At 44.7% G+C, this 15,070-nt stretch overlaps 1 protein-coding gene across 3 annotated transcripts in view; it reads right to left on the bottom strand.

Moving 5' to 3' along the window:
• CCNL1 (cyclin L1) overlaps nucleotides 1–15,070 on the bottom strand; it is a 214,846-nt gene that overhangs the window by 135,908 nt on the left and 63,868 nt on the right. For all 3 annotated transcript variants that reach the window (XM_069213289.1, XM_069213290.1, XM_069213288.1), the window contains exon 6: nucleotides 2,127–2,226. In XM_069213289.1, coding sequence (XP_069069390.1) covers nucleotides 2,127–2,226 — 100 coding nt within the window. The remainder of the gene's footprint in view (nucleotides 1–2,126; nucleotides 2,227–15,070) is intronic.

Here is a 15,070-nt window from a genome sequence, read left to right as displayed (position 1 = left end):
AGAGATGCTTGCTGGAGTAAATGAATGGGTTATGGAGTATTATGTATATATAGATTATTTGGATTTATACAATTTGTATTATATGTAACTTTTAGTAAATTTCCATGTAGACAAAACTTTTAGGTTTTATAAGGGAGGAGATGTGTAGGGTAATGCTTATAGGAGTGGAATAGAATGTGAAGGGGGGCAACGTTCTAGGAAGAGGATTGGAAGGGAGAAGAACTGAAGCTGGGCACTGAGAGGAAGCTGGGAGATATGTATGCTGTTCAAGACAACTTAACAGGAATAAAGGACTTCTAATTCATCAATTTTTGCATGATTACTACAAGTGTACATTCAGAACAACCATAGAAGCTCAAGATGGATTTCAGTAGACACTTCACCTTGCTGTTAAAAAAAAAAAAAAAAAAAAGCTTTTGTTAGCACTGGACTGTTCTTTTATGATTAACAATAACTCCTAAAAAATAGCCTCTATTTTCTGTAAATGGCCAAAGAGGGCTCATCTATACAGCTGTGTCCACCATGGTGAGAAACAGGACTAGTTATCTGAATGTTAATTCCACTCAGTATGTTCTTTTACTCTAGTCATTATGGCAGTGACTGTGCTGCTGCAATCTAAATTAGTCATAAAAGCCTCAAGCACATCCTCCACTGGTCTTTGGTGTAGCTTGCAAATTTCTCAGATACCCTTGGATTTAGCTTCTGAAAGGCTGATAGGGGAGTTGTGGCAATGGTAAAAAAACATGCTCAACACAAGTAAAAAGTTGTCAGCTGAAGTGCAAAAAAGCTGCCATGTGAAATTTTTTAGACTGCAGCACCCATTGTTCTGGGATCTAACTAAGTTGGAAAAAACAAACCTCATACTAAATGTCACTGGGCTGCACGCCAGGACTGTGGCAGTCTTAAGTGACAGCAGTTTTTCCTTTTGTGAGGGTGCATTCCCATTTAACAACTTTATCATTGGTTCTTTTTGATAAGAGTGGAAAAGAAAAAAACAAATGTTCACTTTAAAACATTTTTAATTTTCTAGTGAGGTGAAATTTCTTAAAGCTTCCTTCACTGGTTTACAAAACTGGAAAGTAAATATTACTTTAACGTATTTTATTTTAGTTTTATTTGGATAATTTCTTTCCTGTTTTAAGATGTTACATGATCCCGCACTAAGTGGAGATAATCTATATTTAGAAATATTAACTAAGATCTCAGGAGAGAGAACTGAAGTTGAACTGCTGCCAACCGGATAATTAGGACTCAGCCAGCTGTCAACAGCAATATCAGACATGGCTTTCCTAAGACACTCAGTCATTTTTTTTGTTGCTAAGCAAAAGATGCTAAACCCTAAAACAGATCAGAGCTTCCTCAGACCCACACATTTTCAAAAGTGTGAAATGCATTTAAGGCTGGGTAGGGCAAAGATTAGACAGACTCTCCACTAAGACCCAAATGTGCTTTTAAGACTACTCTCTTTGTTCAAGACTTAATTGAGCAGCAGCATTTCCTTAGCTTCCACAAAGGAAAGCCTTGAAATCATAGGATGAATCGCTTACCCCCGACACACAGATCGACAAATAGTGTTTAGCAACTACAGGATCAAAACATTAGGATCTCTGCCACTGGAACGTATATCCTGCATCAAACAACAGTATGACTTCAAGCTCATACAGAATTCATGAGCCTTCAGACATTGCTACACTCCTACCAGATATATGTTGTATAAAGAAAAGTGCCTAGAGGTGATCAGATTAGAGTACGCACTCTGGCAATTCTCAACAAATGAATATTCAAGAGTAATGTACAACTAAATACATTAATATATACTTGATTCTGCCTGGAGGAAAAAAAAAAAAAAAGTATGCTAGTTTGCTCAACGAGTCACTTTTATGTGTGCAGACTTTATAATGGGAGCCCATTTCTTTCAGAGAAACAAAATAGTTTATGAAAACGTACACTGTATACCCCCAAAACACGCAGGAAGACATACCTATCTAAATGTGAGGTAGCCAGTACAAAACTCACTTAAGAACCGAAGAGTGATGAAAGCATTCGTAACAAAAAAACAAAAAAAAACACAAAAGTAGTTCACGCGAACGATAAATGCATGAAAGATGGAAATCAAGAAGACATACCTGTAGGGCTCTAGCTGCAAGATAAATACAAGCACATGCTATGGTTTCAGGTGGAAAGCGGACAAAAACATTAGTTCGAAGACAATCGTTCATATAGTTCCTAGAAAAAAAAAAAAAAAAAATGGTACAAGGTTCAATATAATGAAAATGTCACTTACCCAGTGTACATCTGTTCGTGGCATCAGTCGCAGTAGATTCGCATGTTCTGCAATAGCTCGCCATCTGGTGTTGGGCCGGAGTGTTACAAGTTGTTTTTCTTCGAAGAAGTCTTTCGAGTCACGGGACCGAGTGACTCCTCCTTTTGTCTCCATTGCGCATGGGCGTCGACTCCATCTTCGATTGTTTTTCCCCGCAGAGGGTGAGGTAGGAGTTGAATTGTAGTAATAGTGCCCATGCAATGGAGTGACTAAGTATGCACCTATTTAAGGTTGAGATGATACATATATAAATAATTGAAGGTAACTTCCAAACTGCTACAGGCTCCCGGGGAGGCGGGTGGGCACATGCGAATCTACTGCGACTGATGCCACGAACAGATGTACACTGGGTAAGTGACATTTTCAGTTCGATGGCATCTGTCGCTGTAGATACGCATGTTCTGCATAGACTAGTAAGCAGTTATTTCCCCAAAAGCGGTGGATCAGCCTGTAGGAGTGGAAGTAGTCTGAAATAATGTCCTTAATACGGCTTGACCTACTGTGGCTTGTTGTGCGGATAACACGTCTACACAGTAGTGCTTGGTGAATGTGTGAGGCGTAGACCATGTGGCTGCCTTACATATTTCTTGCATTGGGATGTTTCCTAGAAAGGCCATGGTAGCACCTTTCTTTCTGGTTGAGTGTGCCCTTGGTGTAATGGGCAGCTGTCGTTTAGCTTTAAGGTAGCAGATTTGGATGCATTTAACTATCCATCTGGCTATACCTTGTTTTGAAATTGGGTTTCCTGCGTGAGGTTTTTGAAATGCAATAAAGAGTTGTTTAGTCTTTCTGATGTTTTTTGTTCTGTCAATGTAATACATCAATGCTCTTTTGACATCTAATGTATGTAGTGCCCTTTCAGCTACGGTATCTGGCTGTGGAAAGAACACTGGAAGTTCCACTGTTTGATTTAGATGGAACGGTGAAATAACCTTTGGCAAAAATTTAGGATTGGTCCTTAGGACGACTTTATTTTTGTGTAGTTGTATAAAAGGTTCCTGTATTGTAAACGCCTGAATCTCGCTTACTCTTCTTAGGGAAGTAATGGCGATGAGAAATGCCACCTTCCAGGTTAGGAACTGTATGTCGCAGGAGTGCATGGGTTCAAAAGGTGGACCCATAAGTCTAGTTAGGACAACATTTAGGTTCCATGAAGGAACAGGTAGTGTTCTTGGTGGTATAATTCTCCTAAGGCCCTCCATGAATGCTTTAATGACTGGTATTTTATATAGGGAAGTTGAATAGGTAGTCTGCAGGTATGCAGATATTGCTGCAAGGTGAATCTTAATGGAAGAGAAAGCTAGGTTAGATTTTTGTAAGTGAAGCAAGTAACCCACTACATGTTCTGGAGTTGTGTGTAATGGTTGTATTTGATTAATATGGCAGTAGCAAACAAACCTCTTCCATTTACTTGCATAGCAGTGCCTGGTGGATGGCCTTCTGGCTTGTTTTATGACTTCCATACATTCTTGGGTAAGTTGTAAGTGCCCGAATTCTAGGATTTCAGGAGCCAGATTGCTAGATTCAGCGATGCTGGATCTGGGTGTCTGATCTTTTGGTTGTGCTGTGTCAACAGATCTGGCCTGTTGGGCAATTTGATGCAGGGTACCACTGATAGGTCTAGCAGCGTTGTGTACCAGGGTTGCCTTGCCCAAGTTGGTGCTATCAATATGAGTTTGAGTTTGCTTTGACTGAGTTTGTTTACCAGGTAAGGAAGGAGAGGGAGAGGAGGAAAAGCGTAAGCAAATATCCCTGACCAGTTCATCCATAGGGCATTGCCTTGGGATTGTTTGTGTGGGTATCTGGATGCGAAGTTTTGGCATTTTGCGTTCTCCCTTGTCGCAAACAAGTCTATCTGAGGTGTTCCCCAGAGTTTGAAATAAGTGTTCAGAATTTGGGGGTGAATTTCCCATTCGTGGACCTGTTGGTGATCTCGAGAGAGATTGTCTGCGAGTTGATTTTGGATCCCTGGTATAAACTGTGCAATTAGGCGAATTTGGTTGTGAATTGCCCAATGCCAAATTTTTTGTGCTAGCAGGCTTAACTGCGTGGAGTGCGTCCCCCCCTGCTTGTTTAGATAATACATTGTTGTCATGTTGTCTGTTTTGACGAGAATGTATTTGTGAACTATTATTGGTTGGAAAGCTTTTAGTGCTTGAAAAACTGCTAGAAGTTCTAGGTGATTGATATGCAGTTTTGTTTGATGTACGTTCCATTGTCCTTGTATGCTGTGTTGATCGAGGTGTGCTCCCCACCCTGTCATGGAAGCATCTGTTGTTATTACGTATTGTGGCACTGGGTCTTGGAAAGGCCGCCCTTTGTTTAAATTTATGTTGTTCCACCACAGAAGCGAGAGGTAAGTTTGGCGGTCTATTAACACCAGATCTAGAAGGTGACCCTGTGCTTGAGACCACTGTGATGCTAGGCATTGTTGTAAGGGCCTCATGTGCAGTCTTGCGTTTGGGACAATGGCTATGCATGATGACATCATGCCTAGGAGTTGTAATACCATCTTTGCCTGTATCTTTTGTGTTGGATACATGCGTTGTATGATGGTGTTGAAATTTAGAATTATTTGTGGACTTGGAGTGGCTACTCCCTTTGATGTGTCTATTATGGCTCCTGGGTATTGTTGTACCTTGCGCGGCAGAATGTTGGATTTTGTAAAGTTTACGGTGAACCCGAGTTTGAAGAGGGTTTGTATGATCTGATTTGTGTGATTTGAGCACTGTATGAACGAATGGGCCTTGATTAGCCAGTCGTCCAAATATGGGAACACATGTATTTGCTGCCTTCTTATGTGTGCAGCGACTACCGCCAGACATTTGGTAAAGACTCTTGGTGCGGTTGTTAATCCGAAAGGCAGTACCTTGAATTGGTAATGTATTCCTTTGAATACAAACCTTAGGTATTTCCTGTGCGATGGGTGTATTGGTATATGGAAATAAGCATCCTTGAGGTCTAAAGTTGCCATGTAGTCGTGTAGTTTTAGCAATGGCAATACTTCTTGTAGTGTGACCATGTGGAAGTGGTCTGATTTGATGAAAGTGTTCACTACTCTGAGGTCTAGGATTGGTCTCAGTGTTTTGTCCTTCTTTGGTATCAGAAAGTACAGTGAGTAAACTCCTGTGTTTATTTGTGTGTTTGGCACTAATTCGATTGCATTCTTTTGCAATAGTGCCTGCACTTCTATCTCCAGGAGATTGGAATGGTGTGTTGTTAAATTTTGTGCTTTTGGTGGTATGTTTGGAGGGAATTGTAGAAATTCTATGCAATAACCATGTTGGATAATTGCTAGAACCCAAGTGTCTGTAGTGATTTCCTCCCATGCTTTGTAATAATGACCTATTCTTCCCCCCACTGGTGTTGTGTGGAGGGGGTGAGTGACCTGTGAGTCGCTGTTTAGTAGTAGGGGCTTTGGGGCTTTGAAATCTTCCTCTATTTCTAGGGAATTGCCCTCCTCTATATTGTCCCCGAAAACCTCCTCTATACTGTCCCTGGTAACTGGACGGTGTGGCTTGTGAGGTGCTGGCTTGTGTGCTTTGACCTCGAAACCCCCCTCGAAAGGGCGTTTTACGGAATGTGCTGTAATTCCCTCTGCTCTGCGGGGAGTAGAGTGCGCCCATGGCTTTGGCAGTGTCCGTATCTTTTTTGAGTTTCTCAATCGCTGTGTCCACTTCTGGACCGAACAGTTCTTTTTCATTAAAAGGCATATTGAGAACTGCTTGTTGAATTTCTGGTTTAAATCCAGACGTTCGGAGCCATGCATGCCTTCTGATAGTTACAGATGTATTAATTGTCCGTGCAGCTGTATCTGCAGCGTCCATGGAGGAGCGTATCTGGTTGTTGGAGATGGTCTGTCCCTCCTCAACCACTTGTTTTGCCCTATTTTGTAAGTCCTTGGGCAGATGTTCGATGAGATGTTGCATCTCGTCCCAGTGGGCTCTGTCATAGCGCGCAAGTAGTGCCTGGGAGTTCACGATGCGCCACTGGTTTGCAGCTTGTGCTGCGACTCTTTTACCAGCTGCATCGAACTTGCGGCTTTCTTTATCTGGGGTGGTGCATCTCCAGATGTGTGAGAGTTGGCCCTTTTCCTAGCTGCTCCTACAACGACAGAGTCTGGTGGCAGCTGTGTAGTGATGAAAGCCGGGTCTGTAGGAGGCGCCTTATACTTTTTTTCCACCCTTGGTGTGATTGCCCTACTTTTGACCGGCTCCTTAAAGATGTCTTTTGCGTGCCGGAGCATACCAGGGAGCATAGGCAGGCTTTGGTAGGAGCTGTGGGTGGAGGAGAGTGTGTTGAATAAGAAATCATCCTCGACCTGTTCTGAGTGGAGGCTTACGTTGTGAAATTGTGCTGCTCTAGCCACCACTTGAGAATACGCGGTGCTGTCTTCTGGTGGAGATGGCTTTGTAGGGTATGCCTCCGGACTGTTATCTGACACTGGGGCGTCGTATAGGTCCCATGCGTCCTGATCTTGGTCACCCTGGCTCATGGTGGTGTGAGCTGGGGAGTGTGATGGAGTTTGTGCTGGTGAGACGTTAATCACGGGCGGAGGAGAGGGTGGTGGGGTAACTCTTTTTACCACTTTTGGTTGTGGTGTCTGTTCCGTCTGGAACTCCAACCTTCTCTTTCTCCTAATGGGGGGAAGGGTGCTTATTTTTCCTGTCCCCTGCTGTATGAAGATACGCTTTTGCGTATGGTCCACATCAGTTGCTTGTAGCTCTTCCTCAAACCTATGCTTCTGCATTTGGGAGGTTAGCGAGTGCTCTTCTGTATAAGAGCCTGAAGCTGGGTCGCTTGCAGTTTGTTTCGGCATCGAAACCCTGTCTGTGTGTTTTTTCGGCTCCGAGGTGACTCTTTTCTTTTTCGGGGCCGAAACCTCTCGGCGTCGATCTGTTTCGGTGCCGCTGTCTCGGCGTCGAGCCGTGTCCACACCGGCATCTCGGTGTCGAGGCTTGTCTCCAGCACTTTCTCGGTCCCGAGAAGGCTGCGTGCCGGTGTCTCGACCGGAGTCGGACGATCTCGGCACTGTTTGGGCCTTTTTCGGTGCCGACGGTCGGTCACCGAATTTATGGGTCGAGCCATGGCCTGGTGGCAGTGGCGTCCCCTGGGCCTTGTAAATGTTCTTCTGAGTGGATTTCAACGTCTTACTCACGGTTTGTGTATCGTCGAATCCTTCGGAGTCTGAGTCTTGGATCGAGAAGGTACCTTCCTCTTCCTCGAACTCTCGTTGGGCTGTCGGTGCGGACGCCATCTGAAGTCTTCTGGCTCGACGGTCTCGGAGTGTTTTTCGGGACCGGAACGCACGACAGGCCTCGCAGGATGCAGACCAAGTGTTGGTCTGTGTAGGGGTATTTATTGTGGCAGAAACGGAACGGGGTCCGTTCCATCGGCGTTCTTCAGCACGCGGTCGGGCCGATCGGGCCCCGACGGAGGATCGAAAAACTACCCCGAAGGGCACCGGAGCTCTTCGATCTTCGATGCGGTGTGGAATCTAAGTACGCCGATCCCGAACGCAACAATACCGACGAAAATCTTCCGAAATTAGCTAATTTTCCGTTCCGAAACTCGGAGCGACAGGAACACGTCCGAACCCGATGGCGGAAAAAAAACAATCGAAGATGGAGTCGAAGCCCATGCGCAATGGAGACAAAAGGAGGAGTCACTCGGTCCCGTGACTCGAAAGACTTCTTCGAAGAAAAACAACTTGTAACACTCCCGCCCAACACCAGATGGCGAGCTATTGCAGAACATGCGTATCTACAGCGACAGATGCCATCGAACATACATTTATTGCTTTATGTAAAATTCACATAGGAAAAAATCATGACATTCACGAACTTGGAACTTGCAGCCTATATTCCTTCAATTAGTCTTTGAAATGATGGATCACTGATCTACGGCAGAAGTGTTTGCCTTATTTGTAACCAATAGAATAAAAACTGAGCACAAAATGGCAACACCAAGGAATACGCCTTATAAAAGGTTTATGCACTGTTAACCTCTTAAGTGCGGGCGTCGGCCACTGGCCGACGCCCACACACCCTCCCTGGTGCGGGTCACGACCAGTGGCCGACACCAGGAAGGGCATTAATAAATCCTCGGGTGCGTCGCACCCGAGGATTTTTTTTTTATTTTTTCCCCCCCCGGGAGACACGGAAGCTACCGTGTCTCCCCCCGCCCCCCACCCGCCCCTTTGTGACGTCAGCACGCCGCGAGGCGCGCTGACGTTGCAAAGGTGTTTTCCCCATGAAAGCAGGAAGCAGCCTTGCAGCCGCTTCCTGCTTTCATGGGGAAAACGGCCTTTTACACGTTCGGGAAGGCCTCGTAAGAAAGGGGAGACTCTCCCCTTTCTTACGAGGCCTTCCTGAAAGTGTTTCCTGGCCCCCGGTCGCAGCTGTGCTGCGATCGGGGGCCAGGAAACACTTTCAGGTTTCCTGGCTCCCCCGATCGCAGCACAGCTGCGATCGGGGGGGGTCAGGAAACATTTTGAAAAGGCCTCGTAAGAAAGGGGAGAGTCTCCCCTTTCTTATGAGGCCTTCTGAAACGGTTTCCTGGCCAGGAAACCCCACTAGACACCAGGGATTTCACTTTTGGGGGGCGGCCCCCCCCGGAAAACGGGCCGCCCACCCCCGCATAATTTTCTTTAAAAAAAAAAAAAGGTAGGTGCCCCCTTGGGGGGGGGGGGGGGGCGCAATTGAGCCCCCCCCCCAGGGGATTTTTTTTTTTAAAAAAAATACAAAAAAAAATGAAATGACAGGGGGTCGCCCGTGGGCAGGGTGACCCCCTGTGGGGGCAATTTTTTTTTTTAGATGTTGTAGGGTTTCCCTGGGGGCCATTTTGGCCCCCAAGGAAACCATACAACAACTAAAAAAAAATATATGTATATATATATATATATATATATGTAGATCTGTATCAAAGAGATTTATAAAGCGCGCTACTCACCTGTGAGGGTCTCAAGGCACTGGGGGGGGGGAACGGGGGGGAGGGAAAGGGGCTAGGAGGTTCACTGTTCAAAAAGCCAGGTTTTGAGGCCCTTCCTGAAAAGAAGTAGGTTTTGGGTCTTGCGAATGTGGGTTGTGAGTGCGTTCCATGTTTTGGGTGCAATGTAGGAGAAGGATCTGCCCCCGGTGGTGGTGTGTTTGATGCAGGGGTCAGAGGCGAGAGAGAGGTCAGCTGAACGGACGTTTCGTGTGGGGGTGTGGAAGGTGACTCTCGTTGAGGTAGGCAGGGCCTGTGTTGTGGAGTGATTTGTGTGTGAGGATGAGGATCTTGAAGGTGATCCTTTTGTCAATGGGGAGCCAGTGGAGGGATTTGAGGTGTGGAGAGATGTGTTCGTGTCGGTGGATGTCGAGGATGAGTCGTGCTGCTGAGTTCTGGATGCGTGTAGTTTGCACTTGAGTTTTAGAGTGGTGCCGGCGTAGAGGGCGTTTCTGTAATCAAGCCTGCTGCTGATGAGTGCGTGAGTGACAGTTTTTCTGGTCTCTGTGGGGATCCATTTGAATGTTTTTCAGTATACGGAGTTTGTTGAAGCATGAGGAGGTAAGAGCGTTGATTTGTTGGGTCATAGAGAGGGAGGAGTCTAGGATGATGCTGAGGTTGCGTGCGTAGTTGGCGGGGGTGGGTGCAGGGCCTAGCGTGGTGGGCCACCATGGGGGGTCCCAGGTTTTTTTGGTGAGGGCCAAAGAGGATTATTTCAGTTTTGCTTGAGTTGAGTTTCAGATGGTTGGCTGTCATATATACATCACTTTTGTCAATATGTGTGTGGTTTCCCTGGGGGGAAAAGGGTCCGACTTGTCTAGTGGCAGTTTTAGTGCCATAAAGAAGCGCAGAAGGTTTATATGCCTACTGCAAAGAGCACATCTGTATTTTATGTAAATAGCGGAGTACATTAGTAAAGTCTATGGAGAGATGAAGGGCACTTTTGCTGGGTGGTAATGAGGGAATCCGAGGAGGAGGGAGTGGGAGCACCAATAATGATTGTTGGACTGGGCGCAGGAGGTGCTAAAGACTGTGACGAATGGTATGTGACAAGGTGTTTTTTGAGTGTCTTGAAAGTACGTGCTGATTAAGGGAAGAAGCGCAGGTAAGGTGGCCTCTACTGTTGCACGTATCTCACACACACCATCGATTTTGTGACTGTCTACGTAGGCTAGTGTTTTAGAGCAACAGTTTAGCCAATAGCAGAGATGGCATCTTGATGGATGACTGCTGCCTGCACTCGGGTTATAGAGGACCGCTCTGACATAGGATCAGAGACTGAGACATCAGATACTGAGACAGCATCTGAGGGATAGGACAATGGCGCAGACTCTGGGAGTGATTTTTCAGTCAGAGGAGTCCCATTCGAAAACTCCTCTTCCAGTACATTATGAGGGAGGTGATGAGGACAGTCCTGCTGTCCCTTCGCAAGCTGTTCGTGCAACTGGGTAATAGTGGGTTAGGCCAACCCAGAGAGCAGGTGAATGCGGCGGCAAGCAGAGAGAGAGTGCTCTCTTGGGAGCTCACCAATTTAGTTCAGCCCCAAATTCCACCACCCAAATCATATTGTGGAGACATCAAAATTGTCTATGGCAAAACAAACTGGTTTTGTAAGGCAGGCACCTGTGTTTTTGGTCCTGGATTCGGCAGCCATATAGAGAAACACACTAAACCCAAACATTTCTGGAAACTAGACATTCGGGGGAGTCCACAGAGGTGTGACTTGTGTGGATTCCCCAAAGTTTTCTTACCCAGAATACCCTGCAAAGCTGAAATGTTGAAAAAAACCTCTATTTTTCTTGCATTTCGGTGACACAAACTACAGGAATATGCTGGGATCCACAACATTCCTACCACCCAGTGACTCCTCACCTGTCCTGATAAAAACACTACCCCACTTGAGTGCCTACACCTAGTGCCTGTGTCAGGAATGGATCACCCCAGGGTCAACAGCTGCCTCACGTAAGGACCAACATTGACCGTTGTGTGATCTATTCCTGTCGCAGGCACCAGGCCTAACCACACAAGTGAGGTATCATATTTATCGGGAGACTTGGGGGAACGCTGGGTGGAAGGAAATTTGTGGCTCCCCTCAGATTCCAGAACTTTCTGTCACCGAAATGTGTGGAAAACGTGGTATTTTAGCCACATTGAGGTTTGCAAAGGATTCTGGGTAACAGAACCTGGTCCGAGCCCAACAAGTCACCTCATCTTGGATTCCCCTGGGTTTCTAGTTTTCAAAAATGTGCTGGTTTGCTAGGTTTCCCCAGGTGCCGGCTGAGCTAGAGGCCAAAATCCACAGGTAGGCACTGTTTTCTATGAAAACATTTGATGTGTCCACGTTCTGTTTTGGGGCATTTCCTGTCGCGGGCGCTAGGCCTACCCACACAAGTGAGGTATCATTTTTATCGGGAGACTTGGGGGAACGCCAGGTGGAAGGAAATTTGTGGCTCCTCTCAGATTCCAGAACTTTCTGTCACCGAAATGTGAGGAAAACTTGTTTTTTTAGCCACTTTTTGAGGTTTGCAAAGGATTCTGGGTAACAGAACCTGGTCCGAGCCCCGCAAGTCACCCCTCCTTGGATTCCCCTAGGTCTCTAGTTTTCAGAAATGCACAGGTTTGGTAGGTTTCCCTATGTGCCGGCTGAGCTAGAGGCCAAAATCTACAGGTAGGCACTTTGGAAAAAACAGCTGTGTTTTCTATAAAAAAAATAGGATGTGTCCATGTTGTGTTTTGGGGCATTTCCTGTCGCGGGCACTAGGCCTACCCACACAAGTGAGGTATCATTTTTATCGGGAGACTTGGGGGAACACAGAATAGCAAAACAAGTGTTATTGCCCCTTATCTTTCTCTACATTTTTTCCTTCCAAATATAAGAGTGTGTAAAAAAGACGTCTATTTGAGAAATGCCCTGCAATTCACATGCTAGTATGGGCACCTCGGAATTCAGCGATGTGCAAATAACCACTGCTCCTCAAAACCTTATCTTGATCCCATTTTGGAAATGCAAAGGTTTTCTTGATACCTCTTTTTCACTCTTCATATTTCAGCAAATGAATTGCTGTATACCCAGTATAGAATGAAAACCAACTGCAGGGTGCAGCTCATTTATTGGCTCTGGGTACCTAGGGTTCTTGATGAACCTACAAGCCCTTTATATCCCCGCAACCAGAAGAGTCCAGCAGACAAAATGGTATATTGCTTTCAGAAATCTAACATCGCAGGAAAAAGTTAGAGAGTAAAACAAAGAAAAATGGCTGTTGTTTTCAGCTCAATTTCAATATTTTTTTATTTCAGCTGTTATTTTCTGTAGGAAAACCTTGTAGGATCTACACAAATGACCCCTTGCTGAATTCAGAATTTTGTCTAGTTTTCAGAAATGTTTAGCATTCCGGGATCCAGCATTGGTTTCACACCCATTCCTGTCACTAACTGGAAGGAGGCTGAAAGCACCAAATATAGTAGAAATGGGGTATGTCCCAGTAAAATGCCAAATTTGTGTTGAAAAATTTGGTTTTCTGATTCAAGTCTGCCCGTTCCTGAAAGGTGGGAAGATAGTGATTTCAGCACCAGAAACCCTTTGTTGATGGCATTTTCAGGGAAAAAACCACAAGCCTTCTTCGGCAGCCCTTTTTTCCAATTTTTTTGGAAAAAACTAAATTTTCACTGTATTTTGGCTATTTTCTTGGTCTCCTCCAGGAGAAACCACCAACTCTGGGTACCATTAGAATCCCTAGGATGTTGGGAAAAAAAGGACGCAAATTTGGCGTGGTTAGCTTATGTGGACAAAAAGTTATGAGGCCCTAAGCGCGAACTACCCCAAATAGCCAAAAAAGGGCTCAGCACTGGGGGGGGAAAGGCCCAGCAGCTAAGGGGTTAACAATAGAACACTCCTTAAATTAACTATTCCCAATTAAGAGTCTGGATTTAGATCAAGTTACTTTCTTTTTAAAAATAAAATCAAATAAACACAGAGAAAAGCTTTAAGAATTCCCATTAGTACTCTGCAATGTTAAATGTACAAATAGGAGCCATCCCTAATACACCTCTGGATTTGTGGAAGAAGTTCCCTATCTGTAATCCTAGTTCTCTTTAAAGGGAATCCTGAGCAATGCAATGAGCAATGAATGGTTCATCCTGTGCACGGCGTTTGAGTAGAAAAATTTGCTTAAACACCAAAAAAAAATAACTGTGCAGCCTTGTAAACTCTATAAATGGCAGAATTTCATTTTTTTAAAAATGCATACAAAAAAAATAATTACTATATGAACAACCGTAACTAGAAAACATCTATCACAAACATTTTTTCTGAAAAGTTGTAAGCAGATAGGCAGCACCATTCATGAAAGCAAAAACTGGATGTGTGCCTTCAAGGGCCTCACCTTTCCTCCCATGCTTATCACTAAGCACAAGTGACAGGTCAGTTCATTTTAAAGAAATTAAGGAGATCTGGAAAAAGTATGGAAGAAACACTCGCCTCTTTGTTTTCCAGGGAAGTGTGAGGGTTGGGTATGGCTTTGACATGAATTTCTGATTTAGATCATTAGGATTACAGGTAAGTAACATTCTTCTCTTAAAGGAGATTCTCATCAATAGTCATTAGCACTGAATGGAGTATAAAGCCTTTCCAATTAGAAATTGAGGACAAGAAAGTAAAGCAGCACTCGTTCTCACTCAAATTCTTTCTCACTTCACCATCCGCCAAGGAAACCCTATCCAAACAACAATGTCTGGTAAACACATCTATTGATTTCTAGGTATTACATATTTTTGTATTAGGGATATTTCTAGAAAGAGAGAGGCTAAGTAGCTTTTCCCCTGCTTCAATGTTCCTTAGGCCTTCTTGGAAAGGGTCTGTTAGCTGATAAAAGTTTAATGGGAGAAACTATTCATCTTTAAATGGACTGGTTCAGTACAACCAAGACTTCCTGTTAGAAATGGGGTCTCAGGTTGGCAGAGGTATATTTGTCCAAGTAAGGACCACAATCCTAGTCAGGGTAAGTCACACACATTCCAAATTATCCCATGCCCACCCTCTGGTAGCTTGGCACTGGGCAGTCAGGCTTAACTTAGAAGGCAATGTGTAAAGTATTTGTGCAATAAATCATGCAACAACAGTGAAAACACCACAAAATACCGACATAGGTTTAGAAGAATATAAGATCTTTATCTGGTTAAATTAAGGTCAAAACGATAAAGATTTGATAACCACAAGTTGAAATGTCACTTTTGCAATGTTAAGAAAAGTCTTAAGTATTCAACAACAATTGTCTTGTATGCACAAAGTGCATGGTTTTCATCAAAATTACACGCACGGAGACCGCAGAGGAGGAGATACATGGAAAAAGGAAGGTGTGCGTCAGATTTCCCAATGCAGCACATACTATGCATTGTTTCTTCCCATGCTGAAAGGGATTTGTGTTGATTTCCGGTGAGCAGGCTATGCATGGAAATCTAGGGCTTGTGTGACGATGTCACAGGCGCTGCATCAATCCGGTAGGTGATGCGTCAGTTTGTCACTTGGCAGGCGCTGCGCCGATCCTTCACTCAGGAAGTTGGGCAGCATCATTCCGGCTCGGCGTCGATCCGGTATGGATTTGTGTCGAAATTCAGGTCGCAACACAGGCGCTGCGTCAACTCTGGAAGTCAGGATGCATTGTTCCAGTTTGGCAATGCAGCAATTTTCTTGTCACAGGGCAGTCTGTGCATTTTTTTTTTTTTTTTAACAGCAGACGGTGTAGATTTTCAGTGCACCAGGAG

This window comes from Pleurodeles waltl, chromosome 11 (genome assembly GCF_031143425.1).
Source record: "Pleurodeles waltl isolate 20211129_DDA chromosome 11, aPleWal1.hap1.20221129, whole genome shotgun sequence".
Lineage (NCBI taxonomy): Eukaryota > Metazoa > Chordata > Amphibia > Caudata > Salamandridae > Pleurodeles > Pleurodeles waltl.
The sequence above is the reverse complement of the archived record's forward strand: the minus strand, read 5'-3'. Positions and strand labels throughout refer to the sequence as shown.